Source organism: Pipistrellus kuhlii, unplaced genomic scaffold (genome assembly GCF_014108245.1).
Source record: "Pipistrellus kuhlii isolate mPipKuh1 unplaced genomic scaffold, mPipKuh1.p scaffold_m20_p_3, whole genome shotgun sequence".
In the NCBI taxonomy this organism is placed as follows: Eukaryota; Metazoa; Chordata; class Mammalia; order Chiroptera; family Vespertilionidae; genus Pipistrellus; species Pipistrellus kuhlii.
In genome coordinates this window covers 67525797-67553260 of record NW_023425529.1, presented here as the reverse complement: position 1 = coordinate 67553260, position 27464 = coordinate 67525797, and the positions used below count along the sequence as shown (strand labels likewise).

General features: G+C 33.5%; 1 protein-coding gene across 1 annotated transcript in view; it reads right to left on the bottom strand.

The window, feature by feature from the left end:
* Positions 1–2582: 2582 nt before the first annotated feature.
* PTPRQ (protein tyrosine phosphatase receptor type Q) overlaps positions 2583–27464 on the bottom strand; it is a 248128-nt gene continuing 223246 nt past the window's right edge. Inside the window, exons 57-63 of the mRNA XM_036457041.2 lie at positions 22806–22882; positions 17601–17735; positions 17284–17409; positions 16356–16504; positions 12379–12514; positions 6428–6551; positions 2583–6176 (exon numbers count right to left, since the gene is read on the bottom strand). Of these exons, the coding sequence (XP_036312934.2) occupies positions 6139–6176; positions 6428–6551; positions 12379–12514; positions 16356–16504; positions 17284–17409; positions 17601–17735; positions 22806–22882 (785 nt within the window). The 3' untranslated portion in view covers positions 2583–6138. The remainder of the gene's footprint in view (positions 6177–6427; positions 6552–12378; positions 12515–16355; positions 16505–17283; positions 17410–17600; positions 17736–22805; positions 22883–27464) is intronic.

The window sequence follows — 27464 nt, the reverse complement described above, 5'->3', positions numbered from 1 at the left end:
AAAAAATTAATCATGCTTTATATTTCCCCGATTTTTTTTTTTCCAGAAATGCCCTATAAATTTAATCTCCTGGTATTTTATAACATTTGGACATTTTCAAGGAAAAAATTTTCCTCATTATATATCTCATTCATTAATTATTTTTGGTTTTGTGTATTTATTTAGTGGTCACCTCTATTAGAGAACTTGTTATTTATAAAGTTGCAATTTTTTACTTAAAGCTTTTCAGTCTACTTATTTGTATCTATCTATTGTACCAAATATTGGCAATTTTGGCTTTACCTGGTTTTTGCTTTGATTATTATTGCTTTGGTTATAATAGTGGTACCTGATTTTGATATTTGTTGCCTCTAAATACACTTTGTGTACCTGATTTTGATATTTGTTGCCTCTAAAATTTCTCTGGTAGTCTACTTATTTAAAGCATTTGTTTATTCATTCACTCATTTATTCATTACAGTTTATTTAATACTCTTAAGCACTATGAAGGAGAGATATAGATATATACTCTATCTATCATCTATCTATCTATCTATCTATCTATCTATCTATCTATCTATCATCTGTCATCATCTAAGTACCCATCCATTTATTTATCTACCTTCAGGAAATGAGGGATCTGGTGGGGAGGAAGTGAGCCGTCTCTGAATCTTGCTGGCAAGTAGGACCCTGTTTCCTGATGACCCACTTCCCTGCCTCTGAGTTTTTTGGATCTGCACAGGGCCAGTTCTTGGGTTCTCTTTAGCCTTGCTCCACCTGTCTGTTATGATATGCTACCTCTTACTAGTCCACCCTCATGTGTCCCGCTGGCCTGGTTTGCCACCTGTTGCTTGTTACTGTCCTCTCTGGACCTAGTGTCTGCCTCTGAGCATGTGCATGTTGGCCACTAACTCCAGATCTGCCTGTTCCAAGTTTTTCTAAAACCTCTTCATTCTGCCTCATTAGTCTAATTAGTTTTAACAAAATAATTTTTTTTAAAAAAGTGTTAAACTCATTCATTGTCTCCTTAAGAGGAAATATAAAATAATTTAAAGAGAAAAAAAAAAGTGTTTTCTCAAAAGCAACTGGTTAGAATATTTATTTTTGCTGTCTCCAGTGGCTATTGACATATGCTATATTTCAATAAATAGTCCTGGGTTTTTATGTTTTAAAGGTCTATGTACTTTTAATTAGAAAGATGTACATGTGTGCATGCACGTGTGTGTGTAAATATGCACAATATAACAATATAAACCACATGTGTCAAACACAAGGCCCGCAGGCCAAATCCGTCCCACCAGGCCTTGCAATGTGGCCCGCACCGCGCTGTCATCACTGCACTCCGCTGCGTTTCCATCACAATGACAGTTTATGACTGTTCAGTAAACCATTTGGCCCGCGATTTAGGCTGGATTTTAGATTTTGGCCCCTTCTCTGATTGAGTTCGACACCCCTAATATAAACCATCAGCTTTGCTATTTCTAAACTCCTTCAACTGGGAAACTCAGTTTGTTGAAGTTATCTACAGTGTAAGAAAAATTTTTTAAAAAATTGATAGACTACTATTTAGTAAATTACCCAATTGTACAGAATTCTTTTTTGCCAACTTCAGTTGTTAAACGTTTTTTGTATACTATTATGATCTTGGTTTTATTCTGGATAACTGATAACCCGAACACATGGCTCATGGCTGCACCCAGTTTTCCCTGCTCTCCCACCTTTATTTAACTAGGACCCATTATTATTTGTTTGTTCCCCGGTTGAAGGATATTTAACATGTGCAATACATAGTCACTCGGTAACTATTTTCTTTCTGCCAGGGCAAAATTTTAATTGAACATATTTGCTTGAATTTACCTCATGTGTGAGATGTTATGCAAGGGTTATGTGGTTAAAACCAGGATGAGAACATAGTCCTTGTTCACAGCAACTGACAGTCTAGTGGGGAATTCCAATGGATATGAGCTATTGAGGAAATTGTCAGGCCAAAGCACGGAATTGGGAATGCGTAGGGTGCATTTTAGTAGGCTGCAAGTATTCTTGTTTGAGTTAGGTCTGGAAAAAAGAGTAATGAATGGAAAAGGAATCTTCTATGACTTTAATTCAATAGGCAATGAGGGCTACTAAACAGATCCGTAAAATAACCAGTTCAGAGCTGGGGAGATAAATCTGGCAACAAGTTCCAAGAGGTGGAAAACAAATAAACAATACAATTTTGTTTGAATCAAATATATATTGGAGGAAGGAAGAAATAATAAAAAGAAAACTGAACTTGATACCTGAATTCAAGGGCTAGCATTATCACTAAATATATGACAAGTAACTTACAGAAAGTGGTCTGTAAGTATAATATTTATTCAAGCTTTATGTAGCTGCCCTTAATCAGGTTTAGAAGTTACTTTCAGCACTTTGAATTGGTCATTTCATTTTCTTTTGGCTTGCATTGGTTCTCAATAGAAGCTAGAATATTTTCTTAGCTTTGTATCCCTGAGCAGGTATCTATTGTGTTTGTTACTATTAACATTTTTATTTTTATCACTGACTTTCAGTAACTTGATTGTGATATGCAGCTCCCATGTGGTCTTGGGCAGAGCAATTAAGCTTTTACTATATTTATCTGTAATATGGGACCCTGAATATCTTAAGAAATTTTGTGAACATTAATCAAAATGTAAAAGTATTCTAAAAAGTTTATAGTTTACTATAATTACTTCCCAAAAATACTTTGAGCGAAAACCAAAGTTTGACTCTATAATCATAATCAAAATAATGCCTTTTGTTACTGTCTATTAAGTTACAGTTTTATTTGCAGACACTAGTTCAGAATATCCTGGCAAGATGCCTGAAATGAACAATATCTTGACTTAGTTTCCAATTCACATTTTATGTTGTTTGTGTACAGTGTTTAGTCCAAAATTTCCTTGAGAAAGCTCTTAATCCTTCATAAAAATATCAGTGGTCTTAATTATCATAATTCAATATAATTTCCATAAATTTCTCTTCAACCCCTACAGGTGAAACAGACATACAAATATAGCACTAAATAGCACAAAGTACAATACAATCCTTCAACTGGGCAATTATCTCACTGATAAATATTAGATACTGACCAGTCTAGGTAAAGATTATATTAACTTTGTAGAATTCAAAATACTTTTATATGTGAGATCTAATCTATTCCATAGTGCATCTTCATGAGTTGGTGGGCATGGGAGTCCTGATTCTGCATGGAAATGCTATGTATATTTATAAAGTCATGTACTGAGAATATTACTTATGCTAAGAAGGCAAGTTGATTTGACAAGATTATGCTTATAAACATTGTTTGCATATTTTTACTTTTACTATCATTTGGTTGAAAACTTCAGACCATTTTGTATTTCAGGCTTCATAAAATACTTCATTGTGAGTTTTCTAAAAGGTGGTCCATGAAAATGGATTTATCACAATAATGCCATGGATTTGTAGAACATTCTGCTGAACTTAAATCCCATTTTAAAAATCAGTGTTTGGTACCAGATTTGGAAACTGAATCACCATCTCCTTTATGACAAGAGAAATACTTAATTAGCTTTTGTTTTTCAAGATTCCTCCTACAGTTCACCTATAATCCGAAAGAGGAAAACGGTGTGTTTTAAAGCAGGATGAAAGTGGAGGTGACATCCACAGCTGCTCGCGTCCCTGGCAAACCATTCTGAGAGGCTCTGGTTTCATTTGGTTCAGATGAAACACATGTTGCTCATTTACTGTACATGTGCTTCAATGTATTTTGACAAATAGGATCTAAAAATGTTACAGATGTTCCTCATTATCTTAATTTGAATGTAGTAGTCAACTATGTAACTTGGCTATAATCTAGCCCTTTAACACCATAATTAAGAGAAAAATTTAGCTATAGTTCATATGTACCGATTCAGTTATATTGATAGCTCTGTTATATAGTTAGTGAGCTATTCACATTTAACAGGTGCTCTCTTTTAATTTTTTTCCCCTGATAATAAAGCCAAATGTCTTTTTAAAACATGTTTCAAATAATTTCAGTTGGACGTGAAATTATTCTGATCCTAATTTTTTTAAAGATATTTACTATTTAAGGGTCTAAGCTCAGGCAACAACATAACTTTAGCCCTTGCTAGAAATGAAGGTTCTCAGGTCCCATCCTAGATTTACTAAAGCAGAATCTGCATTCTAACATAATCTTCAGGTGATTTGTATACACATTAAATTTTGATAAGCACTGTTTTAAAGGAGGCCTTATATTAAACGTGTTTTATGCACACATATGCATATGGGTCAAACCTGATACTCTATGTTATACACATCTGTTTTATAAACATATTATAGAAAATTGACTGACTTGCAGATTGAACTGTTTATTTTCTAATTTAATACATTAGAAAGGTACCCTCATCAATATTTTTCACAGGCTGTTACCTGTCTTCTACAAATACAAAAAACTGCATTCATAAGTACTGACATGCCACACATTTTCAATAGCCATGAAATACATTGAAGAACTTCTAACTCCAAAGGAATCTTCTAGAGTTCTCATCATTTCTTATTGTTTTATGTAACTTTCTATAGAATAAACTTGTTGGTTGGATCAGTTGTGAACTACATTTATACGTCCTCGCCCTGAAAAAACAGGAGCAGGACTGCTTGCAAGATTAAGGATTTCTTGGGTAATAAATTCAATTTTAAAATTACTATGGGAATTAAAGGAAATGATTATATCTTAATTATTTATACTAACTTATATTACACTTACATATAATATACTTCATTATAGTATAAAAATTATCAATTATATATATCTGATAGAAAATCAGATTTATAAGGATGTCTGAAATCATGCTGAAAAATATCTCAATTCCTTAAAATTCAATTTTATTGGCCTTAATATTTCCTATATTTATATTCCAGCAGAAGTATGCACGAGGTATAATTCTTATCATGAAAGAAATAGAATTAACATTATTTTGTTTTATGAGTCAATGGAAATCTATGACAAAATACCATATAATTAAAAACTTAACACATTGTTACTATCTAATAAAAAGGAAGTTGAAATATTTTCTTTTTTTTAAAAATCTCTAATTTGCTGTAGCCTGGTTGATTTTTTGTTTGTTTGTTTTCAGTTCCACCAATTACACTCCTCAATAATCAAACCCAAACTTGGGAATAAAATAAAGACCATTTCTTGAAATCTATTCAGAAATCTCTATTGGCACCACAGGAGCACATCATTAGTTTACAAGCTTGCAACACATTACATGTTTTTATTATTGTTTTTATACATTTTTGCCGAAGAAAACCTTCAAAACTGATAATATTAGGTTGACTAAATAGCTCATGGACATATACTCTGAGATATTTAACCGTATATAGAAATATACAATACAGTGGTGCAGCTTGTGTCTGAACATGTACAAATGTAGACAAGCTAGAAAAGTCCTCTACAGCTTCATATAAGCAATTGCACTGTTCAATTTTTCTTTTTTCAAACTAAAGATCACAATGCAATTCAAATAGCCCTCAGTGTCCCCGAAGAGCTACTGTGTGTTGTATAAAAGCTAAGTAATCCCTGCAGTGTCAGGGGTTACTGTTCAGCTGTTCAAGATCATGAGATGATATCTCAGCACTCATAAAACAGAGGATTCAAAACACAGGGGCATACGTGGAAGTACAGATCATAATGACAGTCCTGGAAGTTATCCACAAGAAACGTCAACACCCTGGAGGCCAAAATAACACGACTGAATCAACATTTACAACTTTTGTTCAAGAGTAAGTCCAATATGGAGGGAAAATTCACATGGAAACATTAATGCTATAATAATAATAATAATAATAATAATAATAATAATAATAATTTTATTTTTGGCTTATTTCCAAAATATGACAGTCTTCAAAAACCCTCTGGGATATCTTTTCTTAAACATTTTAAATGCATACTATTTATTCTGTACAAATAAATGACTATACTGAGTCAGCTACTTATTAGAACTATTCATAAAATGTCAATGTATTTAGCAAGGCACAGTAAGGGAAGCATAAACTTTTCTTTAGGTATGCACATTTCAAATCAGAAGAATGAGGGGTAATTTTGGCCCCTGGGATTTGAAAATATCTTCCAGTTGTAATCTTTGGTCTGAATATTTACATGGTGGTTTCTTCCCATTCAAGCTCAACATCACCTATAACATAAATACATCACAAGAGAGAACTGAAGTTAACAATTCAAAAAGATTTAAATGTTTCATGGCAAAAATATAGTGCAGATGAAAAGCTATTATCCTAACTGGGCTTAGAAATGAAAAAAAAAATTTTTTTTGATAAGTGCACCAGCCATGCTTCTAAACATTTTCAACATACAGTTATTATTACTTTAATTCTCCTACTATCTTTGATAAACTAGTAAATTGGGGTAAGCATTGCCTCTGTTTACCTTCCATTGCATCCAAAGAGTCCATTTTCTGAAGTGCTGAATAGTTCACAAAACAGATGGGCTGGTTATTGCCTTTACTTGATAGGAGATCCAGAATGCACTGGTGTAAGAAGATATACTGCGCCTAGACATAAAAGAAAGAGTGCTTAAATAATTGGATGTGGTGAAGATAATTTTTATATGTTGATATGTACTGTTACAATGAAAAGTAATGTTGAATTCAACAAATGCTAAATAGCTAAATTCGAGGCTACATACAGAATTTACTTTATATGTAAGTGATTTTCTACCATCTCAAGCATAAGGTTTTCCAAATTCCTGTGGCTTCTTATGGCTTCAAGTGTCTTTAAAAAAATTACTTGTCATTGAACACCAAGTGTTAATATGTTCTTTCTTGCCATGATTATAAGAAGTGGCAAATGTGATTATTTAAATTTGTTTAGAAGTTTTCTTCTTGCTGTTAGGTCTAATTGAGTAATTTTTCTTAAAAATAGTTTTCTTGTTAGAATGGCGGTTGGAATGCAGATGCTAAATTTACTTTCAAAATCTGTGAGTGAGCATATCCATACACCATGAACTCATTTAAGATAAGTTTAACAATTCTTTTAATCACCTAACATTTGACCTACTTATTGTCAAAGTATCTAGTCTCTATTTGTAAATAAAAGGCAGTTGACCATTTAAAAATCCAAACAATCTGGTGCTGGACAAGAACTAACAGTTCATCGGAATGTTGGGGCTAAATTTATTATCATCCAAATTCTTTAAGTTTATTCAGTATAATTCAATATTCTATTAGAATTTTTGAGTTTGGATTTCCCCAATGGTAGATAAAGTTATAGTCAGAACATCACCTATACTTTTACTTAGGAAATATATCTGACATTAAAAGAATGTAACCATGTCTTTAAGATATATAAATATACAAATAGACAACTGCTTTAAATAGAATGTCCTCTATGTGACCATCTGAAGAGGTTATATTTATATCTATTACTACTATACTACAAACCTGTTTGAAACTGTCTTCAGAAATTGTTGGTCATCATCAGGAATATCTATTTTTTTTTGTGTGTGTGTGAATTACAGAATATTCCTCCCAAACACCTCATCACTGAAATGTTAGTGCTTTGAGAACATAACTCTTATATTCACTGCTCAGTTCCCATTGCCTGTAACAGTGGCTGGCATGTCTAGTTGTGTAATAAGTGTTTGTTGACTTAGTCGCATTTAATTCTCACAGCTAACCAATCTTTACCATATAAGGACAGCTTTCATTTGGAAAATATCCAGAAGTCATGAGAGATAAAGTTGTGTAAGTGCAACAGATCATTAAGTTTCATAATTCAATTTTGTTAAGGGATGAAGTGTTGTTATATTATTTTATAACTAATGAAAATTCGATTGAAATCGCTAGTAAATTACTTCTCAAGGTAATCCCAAAAGAGTATTTTCAAACATATATTACACAATGAATAACATTATTGGTAGAAATAAATTGACACTATAGTTCCTTTGAAAAAAAAATTAGTCTGCTATTTTTTTAAAATCACATTTGAATTTGAAATGTGAAGCTTCTGACTGTAGCCATCTCATCTCCGCTGGAAAGCATGCTGGGTAGAAGCTCTGCCAGCAGGGCAGGCTGAACTTGGAGGAGCAGTTCTACATTTTCCACAATCCCTCTGCCATGTGTGTTATTGCCAAAGAGAGAGCCAAGAGTGAAATTTCAGTTTCTTCTATAGATAGTTATGTTACCTTAAGAATTATTTTTTATGTTGTTTCCTCATCAGGGGGATCATAAAGTATCCGTGGTGAGATTAAAGGACTTAACATATGTAAAATTCCTGGCAAAAAACTAGGAACCCAAAATATATTAGTTTTTTCTTTTTTAATGTTCTTCACATCAGTAAATCTCCAGGAGAACCAGAGCAGAAAAGAGGCACATCCAGATTAACCCCTATTTGAACCATCAATAGTGTCTCAGGATACTATATCACTGCAGCGTATTCTTTCAGAAAGTCCTTTCAAATCTCGTGGGGCTGCTGGGAACTGTTAGACAGTGAAAGACAAAGCTCTCTCCTGGGTCTGGGCCATGCCCCTTTGGTGTCATTTGTTCAATATTTTGCCCAGATTCCTGCTCCCCACTCCTGCTCACAGCTACTGTAATATGTGCTGACATGAGGATTCTTCATAGGAACTGGGATTACTTCCAAGTGCAATAGAAGAATCTAAAAATCTCTTGTGCAAGGCCATGCTGGTTTGTAAGGACTGGAGCAAAAGTGTGGTCATTTTCTTTCTCCCCTCCTTCCCTCCCTCCCTCCCTTTCTCCCTTCCTTCCTTCCTTCCTTCCTTTCTTTTTCCTTTCATCACAGGGAAAGGACAGTAAAGAGTAAAACCCCTTGGAAATAAAAATGGGTGAAAGAAAGCTTCAGACTTCCAGCTTGGGACATAGCAGAGCCTTGGCACATTTACTGCATGCTGGGCATTGATCACATGCTTGATGTTTTAGATACTGTTTCTTATTTAATACTGACAACAAAATCGTGAAAAAAATAACATGGCTATTTTACAAAAGAAAATGATCTCAGATGGGTTAATTACACAAGGTCCCACAGCCAGCAATTAGTGGGGCTGGATTATAAATTTAGTTCTCCAACTCCAAGATTCAATTCCCCTAAACAACTACTGCATTTTGCTCTAGCAATATGGTTAACAAGAATAATGTATGAAGATTATACAGCATGTATTGAGTACTAACTTGTGTGAACTTAACAGGCATTTTTGAACACACTCTTTACAAATTTCAGTTCTAAAAATTTGCAGAGTATGGCAAAATATTTTTCAACTTTTATTATTTAAAGATTGACTCTGGCCTCTAGAAGAATACAATGTGCCCATCTGTCCTACCCTCTATTCTATTCAAGAGTGCCAACCAATTTTGATCAATGTCAAGAGCATTAATCACCAGTGCATCTGTGTGCAACCAAGCACCTGGGAGGAAAATCAGCTTCCTATTTATCGTTTTTAAAAATATTTTATTGATTTTTTACAGAGAGGAAGAAAGAGGGATAAAGAATTAGAAACATGTATGAGAAAGAAACATTGATCAGCTGCCTCCTGCACACCCCCTACTGGGTATGTGCCCGCAACCAAGTTACATGCCCTTGACCGGAATTGAACCTGGGACTTTTCAGTCCGAAGGCCAAAGCTCTATCCACTGATCCAAATCGGTTTCGGCTCTATTTATCTTTATTGTTAACTAAAAATATGAAAAAAAAAATTGAAGTTTCATAATGGCTAATAGGTGGATTGATATTGGCACTCTTATAAGACCTCTGGATAAGAATTAGATACACAATTTGCAGGGCCCAATGCAAAATGGTGTGTTCACTCCCTCCAAAGTTATTAAAGATTTTCAAGATGGTGACAGCAAACACTAAAACATTAAAACAGGTGCAAAGGCCCTTTTGAGCATGGGGCGGGGGAATCTGAAAGACTGTGCAGGTTTGCCTATCTAAGATGCCAACCCTGATCACAAGTCATCTTCCATTTCTGAAGTATCCTGAGAGAAAGGTAACACATCACTAATTTATTCCCTTTCAGCATATCAAGGAATGGATATGGATTATATTACTTAGTTTTACATAACCATCAAAGAATTGATGTGGCTTTAAAAGATTCCTACAAAGAGACTGTAGATATTTATTATGCAAGCTCAAGTGAATGACAAGATAATAGCAGGGGTGTCATTCTTTGTACTTCTAGAGTAATCCCCTCATTGTAAGCTAGATTATTATTATTTTTAAAAAAAATTAGAAATAGTCTTAGCCAGTTTGGCTCAGTGGATACAGTGTCGGCCTATGGAAGGGTCATGGTTCAATTCCTAGTCAGGGCATATCTCATGCTTTGGGTTGCTGGATCAATCCTAACTAGGGGGCGTGCAGGAGGCAGCTAATCAATGATTTTATCATCTTCGATGTTCTATCTCTCTCTTCCTCTCCCTTCTCCTCTGAAATCAATAAAATATATATTTTAAAAAACAAAGAAATTAGAAATAATTTAAAATATGCATTTTTAAATTAAGTAGAATTAACCTGTCCTAAGTATATATTTTATATTTTAATGATACAATGAAACCTTCCCAATTAGCAAGATTTTCAAAATAATATTAACCTGTCAATTTTTTTATTTCTTATTTTGTATATGTATATTTAATAATTTACATAATTGTACAAGTATATCTTAAAAGCAAATGCATATATATTGGAGTTGAATGCTCAAGCACTTTTTGCTGAAAAGATGTGGAGTCAAAGAAGGTTGGGTGTCTCTGGTCTAGAGTAACATCTTGCTAAGAACGTTAATGTTTTATGAAATAGCATTGTAAGTCTTTGGGTCAAAAAGGGTTTAAGGATTTCACAATCATATAAGTTTAGAAAATGTTGCCCACAAAGATTCTGCATTTGTAATTTTCAATGTGCATTAGTATACAGGCTCTAAGAAATTCTAAGAAAATCAATTTAACTTTTTTCTCCAACTTATGTTAGCAAAAAAACCTGTTTCCTCACACTTTTAAAAACTGATACCATTCATGTTTTCTAGGGTGTACCCTGGAAAATACTGTTAGAACAGATCTTTATATTTACTGTGAGAAAAATCTCAACTTGGATAGCATACAAATTCCAATCCAAAGATACAGATAGGAACATCTTGTATATTATGACTTGGTTTGGCATTTGGCTCTGACAGTTATGAATAGTATAAACTTGGAATATCACTTAACTACTTGGAACATTTGCTTCCCTATTTGTAAAGCAGAACTAATAATACCTAGTCTGTTGATTATTTTTATTGGACTACAGAAAAAAGATTAACTAAGATAACACCTGTAGGAATCTAATATATTAATAGCATGACCCACTAGGCAAACCATAGAAGGTTTTTAGTCTCATTATCATTATAGAACGTGTTTTTTCCCATTTATTTATTTATTTATTTATTTATTTATTTATTTATTTTTTCTTCCTCATCCAAGGGTATTTTTTTCTATTGAGTTTTTGTTTGTTTGCTTGTTTGTTTTTAGAGAGAGTGGAAGGAAAGAGAGAGAGAGTTTGGATCCCCTGTGTCCTTAACTGAAAATAGAACCTGAGACCTTTTAGTGCACAGGCTAATATTCTAAGTTCCAGGGGTCCTCATACTTTTTAAAGTTGGGGCCAGATCACGGACCCTCAGAGAGCTGGAGGGCCGGACTATATGAACTACTAATTCCTACTGTAACACCTCGGCTGCGCTCACTGCCCAAAAAACCTGGCGGGCCGGATCAGACTCCTCTGCGGGCCGCATGTGGCCCGCGGGCCGTAGTTTGAAGACGCCTGTACCACTGAGAAACACTGGCCAGAGCAGTATGTGATTTTTTTAATGAAGAAAAGTCTGTATATTATAGAAATATTTTTTACTTCCAAACCAAAACAATAAACAAAACTCCTAGTTAGTTAATATATATTATAATAAATGTCATTGGCATTAACATGCAATAGGAATAAATATGGACAAGTGAAATACATAAAACCACAAAAGTCAACATTTTAAAGGTTTTCTCTATTATAACTAAGCATGTTTATAAAAGCAATTATTTGATCATTTTCTAAGCTCCCAAAATTTGAGAAATGTGAAAACAAGTCAGTTTTACGAATTGTTTTCTACATACCTGTAAGTATAAACAAATTATGATGAACAGTCAACTAACATTATTGAAGGATGATTGTGGCAATTGGGCTTCAGTTCTCCTATAATCTCCATCTGCTGCCCTCCCCCAAGGATGTTTACAGTGTAGGAAAAGAGAGTGTCTGCTGTGCAAAGACAAGTTCGAGTCCATGTCCAGTCACATTGCTGCCACTACGATCCTCCCTCATAGAAATTCTAGAGCTGACATCTCATGCAGCTTTGGATCTTACCAGGTTCTGTACCATGCACATCCTTTCACTTCTCAGTTCAGCTACTAGTCCATATATATCCACAAAATCATGATCATTTATGTGTTGTGTTAAGTGGTCCAGAGCAATAAAAACTCCTGTTCTTCCAACTCCCGCACTGCAGAAAGAGTGAAATTACATAAAAATGATTCAGTAAAAAGTGGTTCATGTGTATGGTGATGAAGAATATAAGTTATGATACTAATACATTCTAGACAGTTTCTTTTTTATTTGGAGGTAGATATCTTGGGAGTTTCTTTGGATTTATATTGTTACCAAGAGTGTTTAGACAGGGAAAGATGGTTATTATGAGTACAAAATATTTGAGGTTATTTTTTTTTAAGGAACACTCTTTCTCCTTTCAGAGTATTTTAGAGGTTGTAGTTGGAAAAGTATAGAAAATATTTTGAAAAATTGTTGAAAATTCTTAACACCTCAAACTTTGTATTAAACATATTTTGGGTTACCAATAGAAATGCTAAACATCCAGCCATTTAGCATTTCCTCTGTATGATCTTGAAATAATTTCTCATGTATTTTTGTCCTATAGAATTTTGTTTACTTCCTTCAAATAATAAGATTGAGAAGCTATTTCCTTTTAAAAATTAGTTTAATGCCCAAGATAGGTATGTGTTCCAAAGAAACTATTATGTGATATATCTAAGAAGATTTATTCAGAAACTCCCATTAGAAAGACAATGGGTATTTAAATAGTTAATATAGGAAGTAAATATTTTTTTTAAAAAAATTTAAAGGCTACCGAATCTTACAAATGTAACTTTAAACCACATGAAACTGCCATTTTTGTAGGTAAGAAAAAGTCAATTTCCTTTGATTTGACCTAAGAAATAGGAGCATTACAATATAAATCTGACACACATAAACATGCCTGAATGGGGTAATCAATCATTGCATCATTCAATATATTGTGAGTGTCAGACACTATCCTAGGCATCGGGCGTGTAACAGTGAAAAATACAAAGTTCCTCACATTTAAAGCTGGTACTCTAGAGGACAGATTAAAGTGTTATACAAACAGACATGCACAGTATGTACGGGCAGGAAGAGGTATTATGAAGATACAAAAATCAGATTAAGGAGATGGAGGGTGATAGGGTTGGATAGGGTCCTCAGAGAAAGCTTCTCTGATAACATAACATTTGAAAGGAAACTTGATAAGGTTAGGGAGTGCACCACACCACGTGGGTATGTAGGAGATGAGCATGGCAGCCGGAGGGAGTGGAAGAACAGATCTGAGTGGCAGAATGTTCTGTGTTCAAAGAAGAGCAAGAAGATCATGGTGAGGGGAGCAGAGTGGAGCGGTGATGGGCCTGGTCAGAGCTGGCAGTAGGCTGAAACATGGAATGTGAGAGGAAGAGGGGAGTCAAGGATGAGTCCAGAGTTTCTGGACCAAGCAGAGTGGACTTACTGTTTACAAACTTGGGAAGGAGGAGAAGGAGTGAGATTGGAAATTGAATCAAGTGTTCAGTTTTGGACACATTTAATTTTCAGAATTTTGTGGTCATCCAGGTTATCATGTTAAACTGAAAGTTGAGATAAGAAGTCAGAGTTGGAGATAAAAACTTAGTAGGTTTAATATGATATTTTAAAATAATTATTAACATAATCTAATTTTTCTGTGATCTCTTTTATTTATTTAAATCACAAAGGAAAAGATTCTACTGTTTTTGAGGCTTCAAGAGAGGAGGTGCTTTCCTTTTCCAATGGACTTAGTGCCAGTGGCTGAGTATAAGGAAGATATTGAGAAGGTGAGGCAACTATCCATTAAAGATTTGAATCATTAATGATGCCAATTTAAAATAAATCACTACATTTAGAAGCAAACTATTGTATTGTTTATTATACTACTTTGCTAAAAATATTACATAAGAAGGGAAAATATAATTGGTAAGGTAAGAATGATACTTTTATATCTTGTTCTATATGCTTTTTAAATATAAACATTGTTCAGATATTTTATCAAGAGAAAGCATTCATGTAATAAACATAAATTTATAAGAATAAATTTATAAGAATAGGACATAGTAAGAGAATTACATGTAAAAAAGATGACTTAGAACTACAATCTTTAGACATATTATCATTAATGAATGAATTTTTATTTGTGTTTTAAGCTAAAATAAAATAATATTTTAAATTTGGGGGAAAAGATTTATTTTAAAGAGAAGTTATTTTATTTTATTTTTAATGTATTTTTATTAATTTTAGAGAAGAAGGGAGAGGGAGAGAGAGATAGAAACATCAACAACGAGAGAGAATCATTGATCGGCTGCCTCCTGCATGCCCCATACTAGGGATTTAGCCTGCAACCTGGGCAAATGCCCTTGACTAGAATTGAGCCCAGGACCCTTCAGTCTGGAGACCAATACTACATTCACTGTGCCAAACCAACTAGGGCTCTCTTATTGTTTAAAAAAATCCAAAATATCCCTGGAAAAAATATGGCCATTTAAGTTACAGATTTTTTTCCTTTAAACAAAGTAAAAAACTGAATAAATTGATAATTTCTTACTTACCCACACTAATTATAATATATACCTATTCAAAAATTATTAATAAACTAAATTTTAGAATTATTATGATTAATAATAAACATTGATTATTATAATTAATAACAAACTTTAAAATTATTATAATAACCAACTTATTACAATAATTAATGTGTTCAAAATATATTGCTAATTAAAATGTTTTATTGTGGTAAATGATACACAACATAAAACTTACCATTTTAAACATTTTGCAGCACATAATTCAGTGCCATTAAGCACATTGACACTGTTGTGCAATCATGACCACTATCCACTTTCAGAAATTTTTCATCACCCCAAACAAAAGCTCTGTATCCATTAAACAATAACTCCTCATCTCTCTCTCCCACAAGTCCCTGATAACTATCATTCTTTCTGTCTATTTTAGGTATCTTATATACTTGGAATCACAAAACAGTATATCATCCACTTTTTCTCTAATCTCCAAACTCCAACTGTTGAAGACTCAAGCTGAAATTTATTTAGATATATCATGTTAGAAAACAAAAATTGTATCAATCTGTCCAGAAATACTCTGAATACTAAACAACCTTAAGTTTTATTTTTAAGAGTATTAAATACCAGTATAGCCGAAACCGGTTTGGCTCAGTGGATAAAGCGACTGCCTGTGGACTGAAGGGTCCCAGGTTCGATTCCAGTCAAGGGCATGTACATTGGTTGCGGGCACATCCCCAGTTGGGGGTATGCAAGAGGCAGCTGATAGATGATTCTCTCTCATGGATGTTTCTAAACTCTCTATCCTTCTCTCTCTCTAAAAAAAAAAAAAAAATACCAGTATAAATAATGAAAGGGGAAAAAATCTCAACTTATATTCTATTAACCATGTTCAGAGGCTCAGGTCAAAGGAAGACATTTGAATAGCTAAAACTTTGTAGAATTTTGGAATTATACTTGGGTTGGTCACTTGAATTGGTCTTTATTTTCTTTTAATTATCCTCTGTAATACCCATCTAGAAATTTCTTTTTACAAGAAATGTTTACATTGCAATAGTATACTAATATCTGTTGAAATAATAAAATATAAGATGTTTATTCATAAAATCTTACACACATACACACACATACATTAACGATGGGCTACAATTTTTAATTTTTAAAAGGCCTAAAAGGTAAAATCCAAGCAAGAGTTCAGGAAAAGTTCTATACTGGTATATATGTCTTTTAGATATATTTATCACTCATTTTATTTCTACCATCTGACTGTTATAAAGCTACATCTTTATTTATTATAGCCAGTAATATATCTGAAAAGTGAAAGCTGGAATGAATCTACATTAACTTCTGCCAAAAAAAAGTCAATAGTATCATGATAATGAAAGACCACATTGAGTTTAAAGACTATTTATAGCGTCTCATATTATAGAAGGTTCCAATAATATATCTTACCTGCAGTGAACAATCATAGGGGAGGTGTCATGTGCTCGGCTTGCTCGCACCAGCTTCACAAAGTGAATGAGTGGGGTGCTGTTTTCAGGAACCCCATGCTCAGGCCATGCAGTGAAGTTGCACTGTCGGACAGTCATGCAATCCCCATGCTAAACAAAGTGACAGGTTTAAGAAGCATGACACAATCATTTAAGTACATAATGAAGGCTGAGAGAGATGATGCCTTTTGAACATGATCTTTTAAAAATCACTGTTTACCAAACAGAAAAACTGTTTTTATTTTTCCTGTGAGGTCTTTTACTGCTGCTACCATAAAGAAAATTGCCTTTAGTATGAATAAAAATAATAAGAAAGCTTGCAAAGAGATGACAACATATTTATATTTAAATGTAGTATAACATTTTGTAGCATCGTAAATGTAGATTTTTAAACAATTTTGACCCCAAACACACCAATTATTCAAAATACAGATATTGGGTGTCTGATAATGTCAGAAAGTACAAAGATCCTTAGATTATTTTCTGTGTGTATAGATACTTTTATAGACTGATACAGAGAGGTTCCATACTATCACATCTGTACTGAATACAGATAGAGAAGAGCGATTTGGGAAATTCTTGGTTTAAATTAAGTATTATAGTTTATCAAATAAAACAATTCTAGTAATCTAGCTATTTCCTCCTTTTTTCCTCCTTGTCTACTTGAGAATTTGATGCTAACTGGTTAATATAAACTTTAACCAAGTGATTTTGGAATTTAGATATAGATATAGAAGTTAGATGACAATTCAAAACTTCTATTTAAGACAACAATAGGAAAGCATTGCTGACTATACAGGTATCATTGCAAGGCATAGTTCTAGGAATTCATTTTACAAATTTAGAGCATTCATATTTGCTATCAGATTCCTCCCCCCGCCATTTTTTACCCTTTCAATTTTCAGGTCCCTAATGGTCCAATCTATTTGAACATCCTCCATTAGCTTTGTAATCACTATATCTCCAAACACCGTAACTGGTTTGTTGTCCTCTGGCCAATACTGATGGCATCTGATCTGTATTCAGAGAAAATTACCATTTATAAGAACCACTATTATATGGATATGTATCACAGTTATTGCTACTTAGTTAAAATTGCCTTATATCCAAGTTATTGATAATTTGCAGTATTAGCTGAAATTGTCACACATACATTAACACAATTGTAAAATAATATTTTGTGAAAAGATTAAAAAAAAAAACTTACCCGCCCTTTTTCAAAACACTGTGTTAGCATTACCAATGTTTTTGCCCTGGTTTCCCAAACCATTCTCCAAAAATCCCCAACTGTTCCTGGTAATGGACCTTGAGTAGCAATAAATTCATTTGGACATAAGTAACCCTAGAAGGACATAAATACATTATATCAACATTTACATATATATAAATAGATAATAGGTTTTCTTTTGTCTGTTTTTTATTACATATGTATGCTTTTCCCCCCGTTGACCTCTCCCCAGCCACTCCCACCTCCCACTCATGCCCTCATTCCCCTACTGTCTGTGTCCACTGGTTATGCTTATATGCATGCATAAAAGTCCTTTGGCTGATCTCCCCTCCCCTGCCTTCCCTCTGAGGTTTGATGGTCTGTTCGTTGCTTCTCTGTCTCTGTTTCTGTTTTTGTTCATCAGTTTATGTGGTTTATTATATTCCACAATGAGTGAGATTATATGATATTTGCATTTCTCCAACTGGCTTATTTTGCTTAGCATAATGCTCTTATCACCTATGCTATTGCAAATGATAAGAGTTCCTTTTTTTTTTTTACAGCAGCGTAGTATTCATTGTGTAGATGTATCACAGTTTTTTAATACAGTCATCTACTGATAGGTACTTAGGCTGTTTCCAAATCTTAACTATTGTAAATTGTGCTGTTATGAACATAGGGGTGCATATATCCCTTTGATTGGTGTTTCTGATTTCTTGGGACTACTGAGTAAAATAGGAGTTCCATTTTTTATTTTTTGAAGAAACTCCATGCAGCTTTCACAGTGGCTGCACCAGTCTGCATTAGTTATTGAGTAGTGTATGAAAAATATATTAGTGTAAATTAGTTTAATATTTTAAAATATTGTGCAGTTTGGATGTCCAACACCTAATTTTAACCTCACAATGTGATATATTAAATGAACCAGTTGTTCTTGGAATTTATTTCTAACTTTTCAATAAAACATGGACTACACAAAAAAGAAACAGCAATAATGTTGACCTTAATCAAATGCTAACTTCATGCCCAAAAATATACTAAGCAATTTATAGTAAATATTTTAGTTAACTTATTTCTTCTAAAACTCTTGTGAATAAGTACTATTATCCTCATTTTGTTTTATTTTTAAAAATATTATTTATTTATTTTTTTACAGAGAGGAAGGGAGAGGGATAGACAGTTAGAAACATCAATGAGAGAGAAACATTGGTCAGCTGCCTCCCGCACACCTCTTATTAGGGATATGCCTGCAACCAAAGTACATGCCCTTGACTGGAATCGAACCTGGGACCCTTGCGTCCACAGGCCTTCACTCTATCCACTGAGCCAAACCGGTTAGGGCTATTATCCTCATTTTATAAATGAAGACAGAAGCTTAGAAACGTGAATTTGTTTAATGTCTCATAGTTGGTGTGAGTCCAGAGTCAACACGCTTACCACTCCACTGTTTCTGTCATATACTCACGGGTTTTGCAGAAATTTTCATTCTCTTCCTCTAAGAAATTACATATTTACTTAAACTTTGGTGTTAGTGTTTATTGTCTAGAGCTCAGAATCAAGAGTAATGTTGGGTACAGATACAGAGAACAGACTGATGATTGACAGAGGGAAGGCAGTTTGGAGGACTGGATGAAAAAACAGGTGATGGGATTGATAAGTACAGATTAGTAGTTACAAAAGTTATGGGGATATAAAGTATGGCATGGGAAATACAGCTAATAATGTTGTAATAACTATGTATGGTGCCAGGTGGGTACTGAAAATAGGTGGAACACTTTTAAAGATATGGTTGTTTAGTGTGCTGTACATCTGACACTAATACAAAATAATATTGCATATAAATTGCAATAGAAAAAATAGGAAATAAGTAAAAATGAAGGAAAGAAAAGAGAAACATGGTAATATGAAAGTTTATTTAGCTAATACAAGAACACAGAATTTTTTTAAATATATATTTTTATTGATTTCAGAGAGTAAGGAAAAGGGAGGGAGAGACAGAGAAACATTATGATATGAGAGAATCATTGATTGGCTGCCTCCTGTACACCCCATACTGGGGATCGAGCCAGAAATCTAGGCATGTGCCATGACCAGGAATCAAACCATGACCTCCTGGTTCACAGGCTGATGCTTAACCACTAAGCCATGCATGCTGGACATATGACCAGAGATTTGCTTCAACTTTATTTTGTCAGCTCTTGTATATTTTATAAAATTATGCTAACCCCTGGTCCATTCACCTGGAATGTAGGCATGCAACTTGTGCCATATCTGTGAATTTTTCTTACAAAAGGTACTGTATAAATAAAAAAGTAATAATGGAATCATATTTATCAAAATATTTAAAGAAATAGAAATAAAAGATAAAGTTTATTTTAAATTGGAATTATCTTAATAATCAGAGAATAAAGTATTATATAAGAACTAGAGGCCCAGTGCACAAAATTTGTGCATGGGGGTGGGGAGGGATGGCCCAGCCTGCACTCTCTCAATCTGGTACCCCTTGAGGGATGTCTGACTGCCCATTTAGGCCCGATCCCAATGGGCAGTCAGACATCCCTCTCAAAATCTAGGACTGCTGGCTCCCAACTGCTCGCCTGCCTGGCTTCCTGATTGCCACTAACTGCTTCTGCCTGCCAGCCTGATCATCCCCTAACCACTCCCATGCCAGCCTGATTGATGTCTAACTGCTCCCCTGCCAGCCTGTTTGCCCCCAACTTCCCTCCTCTGCTGGCCTGGCCACCCCTAACTGCCCTCCCCTGCAGAGTTGATTGCCTTCAACTGCCCTCCCTTGCAGGCCTAATCCCTTCCAACTGCCTTCCCTGCTGGCCATCTTGTGGTGGCCATCTTGTATCCACATAGGAGCAGCCATCTTTGACCACATGGGGGCAGCCATCTTGTGTGTTGGAGTGATGGTCAATCTGCATATTACTCTTTAATTAGATAGGATAGAGGCCTGGTGCATGGGTGGGGGCCAGCTGGTTTGCCCTGAAGGGTGTCCTGGATCAGGGTGGGGTTCCCTTGGGGTATGGGGTGGCCTGGGCGAGGGGCCTTTGGTGGTTTGCAGGCTCACCATAACCCCTGGTGACCCAAGCGGAGGCCCTGGTATCTGGAATTTATTTACCTTCTACAATTGAAACTTTGGAGCCTGGAGCAGAGCTAAGCCCCTGCTCACTCCAGCTGCCACCATTTCTGTTGGGGTTCATGTGTCTTCTATAATTGAAACTTTGTAACCTGGATTGGAGGCCTAGGCTGGCCAGGGCAGGTGGAAAGCTTTGCTTCCTCTGTTGAGAGGGGAGGGGGGGAGGGGGGGGCGCAATGCTATCCTGTTTTCTCCAGCTCTGTGGCTGCTGCTATTTTTCTTGGGATTTATCTTCTATAATTGAAACTTTGTAGTAGCCTTGAATGGAGGCTTAGGCCAGCCAGGGTGTGTGGAAAGCTTTGCTTCCTCTATTGTTGGGGAAACCCAAGCCTCTCAACTGCTCTCTGTGGCTGCAGCCATGTTGGTTGGGATTAATTTACACACTTGCTCTGATTTGGCTGGTGGGCGTGGCTTGAGCGAAGTGATGGTTAATTTGCATATTACTCTTTTATTAGATAGGATAATACACATTTTTAATTTCAAGTAATTTATTTTACTGAAAGAATAATGAGGCACTTTAGGTGATTTCCCCAAATCTCACTGCTAGCCATTGACAGTGTCTGGGGTAAAACTTTGAGTCTCTTAAATACATTAATTGTTAAATCATTTCTGTTTCTCTAATCTCAGTTGAAGTCAACATGACTGTTCAATTATTTTACATTTTAAGAGTTTGGAGTTATTTTTAAGACTAAAACAGCAGTATATATTTAGTATATAATGTTTGGAAAAATTCAGAAAAGTATATAAAATAGAATGAGGACTTCACCTACAATCTCACTATCCAGAATGAAAAACCATTAATGTTTTCATCAATTTAGTCATAATTTTTTTTAACGTGCATTTACTGCATTCAAATAATATTGATGAATGCCTACTGTGTGCGAGGCACTGTTACAGGAGCTGACAATTGAACACTGACAAAAGGCAGTATAATTCCTAACCTCCTTTATCTTATATTCTAGTTAGGGGAAATAGACATTCAACCTATTATTAAGTCTACTAAATAACAAAATACATAGAAGTTTTAATAGAGATCCCTGCTATGAGAGACGGCTTTTGGAAAAGAGGATATTCAGAAAACACTCAATGGTGGCAGCTTAGAAGAGACTTAAAGGAGAAAGAGAATAAGCCCTCCATTACTGGGGTGGGAGGAAGTGTTCCAGATAGAAAAAAGTCAAGTGTAATAGTATTAAAGGAGACATGTGTCTGGATTGTTCGGCTGAAGTGGAGTACATGAGGGGGCACAGTATTGGATGATGACATCAGAAAGAACAGGGGAGGGAGGAGGAGGACGTTTTTAGGTCTCTTGTTTTTTTTTTTACTAAGAATGATCCAAAAAGCAGTTGAAAATTTATAAACATACAAAGTGTATGGTTTAACAAGTTTCACTCTGGTTTCTGTGAGAAGACTAGCCTAGAGGGGCTTAAAGGTGGAAGGAGAAAAAATTGTTAGAAGGTTATTACAATAAACAAGCCAAAAGGGTAGCTGAGCGATAGCAATGTGGTGGTGAGAAGTTATGAGATCTGGATATAGAAGACAGAGCCAGCAGAATTTGTGTGATTCAATGCTGGGTATAAGAAAATTAGAGGAATTAATAATAATTCAAAAGTAAGATGGTGAAGACTCCGGGATGAGCAGATTTGAAGGGAAAGTTAGGAGTTCATTATGAACATATTAAACTGGAAACCCCTAGCAGATATTCAAGTGGAAGTCAAATGAAGGCAATTGGGTATAAGAGTTTGAAATTGAGGAAAAAGTTTAAGCTAAAATATACATATATTTGAAAGTAATGATCATATAGATCTTACATAAAATCATGAGAATGATATATAACCTGAAGTTGTACTTCTGCCACTTATTAGTGAAATGATTGTTGGTAGGTGGAAATCTCTATTAGATACCTCCATTTCCCCCTGTATAAAATGGGGGTACATAGTTGTAAGAAACTGGCACACCAAGATCCATAGAGATTATAATGAGTTTGTTGTTTTAAAGTTAGAAAAGTAATAGAATTTCAGTATCTAAGTTATAAAAATATAAAATATATAAAAATAACAACTTACAGAAACATAGCTGGCATTAATGTAATCTGATCCTGGAATACTAGCATCAGCTATTAGCTTCACTCTGTTATTATTATCTAAAAAAAAAAAAAGTAAGAAATCAATGCTAATTCCATTTTAAATTGCTACTAGATTTTTACTATAAATATAATACAAAAAAAGTTAATGATATAACATTCAACATTACAGATGGTTATAAAAGAAAATTAGAAGTTCCGTTTGATCACATATTTTCACTACCTAGGGACAATAACTATTATTATGTCCTTGAATATATTTCCAGAGTTTTTTGTACATACTAATAGAAAGTTAATCACAAACTGCTTTTCTCATTTACTTCTCTCATTCCATATTAATATAAACAATGATATCTAGCTGATTATTAAAAAAAATCCATGTACTATTTCATTGCTTGATTATACAATATTTTAAAGATTTGAATTAATTCATTTATTTTATAAAATGCTGAATAAAGATATTTGAAGTTTTTGCATGTAGTATATTGAAGTGTATTTATATATTAGTAGCAGTAAAATTCCCAAATCATAATGTGCATTTCAAATTTTGTAAGATAATCCCAAATTGTTCTGTAATTACACCAATTCATACTCTGAACAAAAAAGTTCAAACAATTCTGTTTCCTCTTACTTTCACTACCATACAATATTATCAAACATTTTATTATTTTTATTTATTTATTTTTTAATATATTTTATTGATTTTTTTACAGAGAGGAAAAGAGAGTGACAGAGAGCTAGAAACATCAATGAGAGAGAATCATCGATCAGCTGCCTCTTGCACACCCCCTACTGGGAATGTGCCTGCAACCAAGGTACATGCCCTTGACCAGAATCGAACCCAGGACTTTTCAGTCCGCAGGCTGACGCTCTATCCACTGAGTCAAACCAGTTTCGGCTTTTTTTTTTTTTTAAATATATTATCAAACATTTTAATTTATAATCTTTTGACAGATACAAATTGATACTTCATAATATTTATTTTGAACTTCTTAACTATAAGTAAAATTCAGCTTTACTTGTTTATTGGCCATTTCTATTAATTTATTTTTCATATTATACCACTTTCTTATTAAAAATACTTTATATTAAAAACAAAGGTATAAACTAAAAACCTGTGTCCTATTGTATTATGTATTAAACATTTCTCCTTTGTTAGTTGTTTGTCTCTTACTCTATTAATCTAGCTAGCTATCTTATCCTACATAAAATATATTTTTGTAATCAAATTTCTCATTTCTTTTCACTATGGCTTCATTTTAGTTGCTTTTATCATTCATGCGAGGGTGTTTATCAACAATATTCCTATTTTCACAAATTCATTCATACTTTCTTCTAGAACTTTAATATGCTCTTTTGCTTTTATTTTAAGTATTTCAATCCATTGGGAATTATTTATTTATTTATTTATTTATTTACTTACTTACTTACTTACTTATTTTACAAAATGAAGTAAAATCTATCCTTTATTGTTTGTTTGCTTGTTGCCATTTGAAACAACAAATAGGCCCTATATTTTTACATTCCACATTCCCCTTCTAATGCAAAATATTACTTTATCCATTCACTAGGTTTCTTTACATTATTTACATCTATCTATGGAGTACTTATTCTCTTCTATTAATTTTTGTGCTTATTCTTGATTTAATACCAAACTTTTAATTATTAGAATTTTCAAGATTTGGAAATGTAAATAGCCCCAATTACTTTTCTTCAAAATATTAATTTTTCCCCCTGAGGATTTTCTTTTACCAAGTTGGTATTATAATTGCAATTTTTAGTGCTAATTTTAACTAGGCATGGGAATAATAAAAATAACATATTATTATTAATTAATTAATTATTTTGAGTGATTTTAAAAAAAAAAACCTTAATGAGAAAGCACTCAATACTGGAGGAAAAATGAGAAAATGAGTTTGGGTTTGAATTCCAGATTATCTGCCTACCATCTTTCTTTGTTACCTCAGCTATAATATGTAGTTATACTATTTATTTTGTAGAATCCTCTTGAGGAAAACCTATATAAATGCTTATGGTAAGCATTTAATACATTTTCTCATATTCTTAAAACTTGAGCACATGTTATATGTTAAAATGACTTAGCCAGATTGTTAGTAATTAATGACTTGTCCAATGGTTTTAAAGTTAGAGATGGGAAATGTTTAGCAAATTTGTGCTGATGATTGTATTATAAAGATTTTGAATTAGGTATCATGAAACTATTTTAATGACATTGTGGCTAGTCTTGTAACTAAGGAAGGTTTCTAGTCACTCGATATGTCTGTTTATAACTGAGTCAACAACAAGTTAATTTTTTTATTCGTAGTGTTGGAACACTCCTGAAGGTCATGATGTCCTGTCAAGCAGAGATTTGCAAATCTCTTCTGCAAGTATTTGTGGCTAATTCTAGCATCTTAAAACCCTGTAAGCTAATACCTTCTAAAAAGCACTGTGATATTTGAAATTCTACTTCCTACATTACTCAAGGGAAACAATGCAGTTCACTGATCTGGCTCAGGCTGAAATTCAGATTCTGTTAAAATGAATTCATTCTCTACAGGAGAAAAAACATTTCTGCAGCTTTATGGCTTCTTTGCATACACAGTGGGTAAATATATTTAGTCTAAACTCATTTGCTTATTCCGTGTGTGTGTGTGTGTGTGTGTGTGTGTGTGTGTGTGTGAAGGGGTGGGTGGTGGATGGGCTGGGCACAGAGGTGGCTGTGAGTTTACCACTTGCTTTTAACCCAAGTTAGGAAGGTGATCTTGTTATTTTCATACCATAGATCATAAGGGCCTTTTCCCAAGTCTTAGTCACTCTGAAAGTTAGCATTTTTGTAAGATAAGCCACCTACTGATTATTTACAACCAATACTAACATATTGAGTGCTTTTCCTGTTTTTCTACTGGGCAAATTGATTTACATGATTATTTCATCTGATCCTCACAATAACCTTAAGAGATAGAAACAATAAATAATATGTCCAGTCACTAAAGTAGTTAGTGGGTAAATAGGATCTCAACCCAGGGTATTTTATTAGAACCCTTGTAATAACTTTAAAAAAGCTTATTTTTTAAATTACTATACAGAGGATATATGTTAGTTGAATTGACAAATTATTCTAATAACAATCTCAAAAAACATAAAATTTACCTAACACAATTATTTATTATAGCACCTCCCACTCTTTAAGAAGACAGTTAAGAAAAAAGTTTCCTCCTACTAATCCATAGATATAGATGTAATATATTATTTGAAAAATTACCATAGGTTTTTAGTACTGAGATTAAGAAGCAGAAACCAACTAGATATTATCCATTTGACTCTGACAAAGAAATAAAATGCATGAAATGTCCATTCTAGTATTTCAGAACATCATTAATTTACAACATAAATCCATCACTAACAATTGTTTTTTGTCTTAGCCTCAGAAATCAAGAACTAGGATAATCATGTTCCTCTGTTCTTCTTGTTCTAAGGTTGTTTATTTAGTCCCATCAACCATTCTTATTCTCATTTTATCCTATAAGAAATAAGCTAGTACTGTCTACTTTATAGCTATGATGTAAATCCAGATAATAATCCAGTGAAATATTAATAATAAAAGATTGAAATATAACATTTTTAAATATTTCTCTAACAAATATTTGTTAAATATTCTTTGATTCTGGACAACTAGTTAGACATATTTGATTTACTTATTTTACACATACTGGCATGTAATAAACTCATTCAGCTAACTACATAATTGTAAACAAATATTAAATATTACATAATAACTTTCCTCCAATCAAACTATAGTATTTATTTTCACAGAACATCACTGAGTGTGCATGAACTAGATAGTCTGGAAGAAATATAGGTACAGCTGAGTATAAAAATATAATTTCTATAACTCTTAAACTTAATGATGCATCCAACCCAAGTTAACTCTCTTAAAGGGAAGGCCAAAGGGCCTGTTCAGAAAGGTCATGTAATAAAGGTTTGGAGAAATAAAATGTTTCTTATTTTCTATAAGGTCTTATTTGTCAACTGCTCTTAAAGTCATTTACTTATGATTTGTTTTGTTCCAGAAAGGATTTTAGGATTAAAGTTATTTGTATTTTCATCCTATTCTAATTCTTGGGAATTAGCAGATTCCATTAGATTACTACCTCCTATATCATGTTTCCTTAAATTTTTTATTTCATGTCTCAGTTATCCTCTAGTTCTAGAATATCAGAATTTGGCTCATTTCTCCCTATCCATAAACTTTGTGACTTTATATTCTGTGTCCATATCCTTCTCTAAGTCCATGTCTTTTTAGATAGAAAAGTTTAGTTTTTAAGTATGCAATGTTTCTCAATATAGCTTTGAGGGGTATAGCACAAAGAAAATTATGTTTGCTTTAAAATTAAGAATATTTTAAAATTTTAGATTTTGAAAAAATTATTGACAATATTTAAAAACATCACAAGTGGCACTTGTTATTTCATAATATTAAGGGTATTAAATTAGAATATTGATAGCAGAAACATGTTCAAAAATACATCATATATATAGCTTTTATTAACAGAAGTATGCTATATATTTTTTCTTTAATTCTTAAAGCAATAGTATGGTTGTTTTTTTTTTCTTATTGGTTGAAAAATAAAGCAATTTT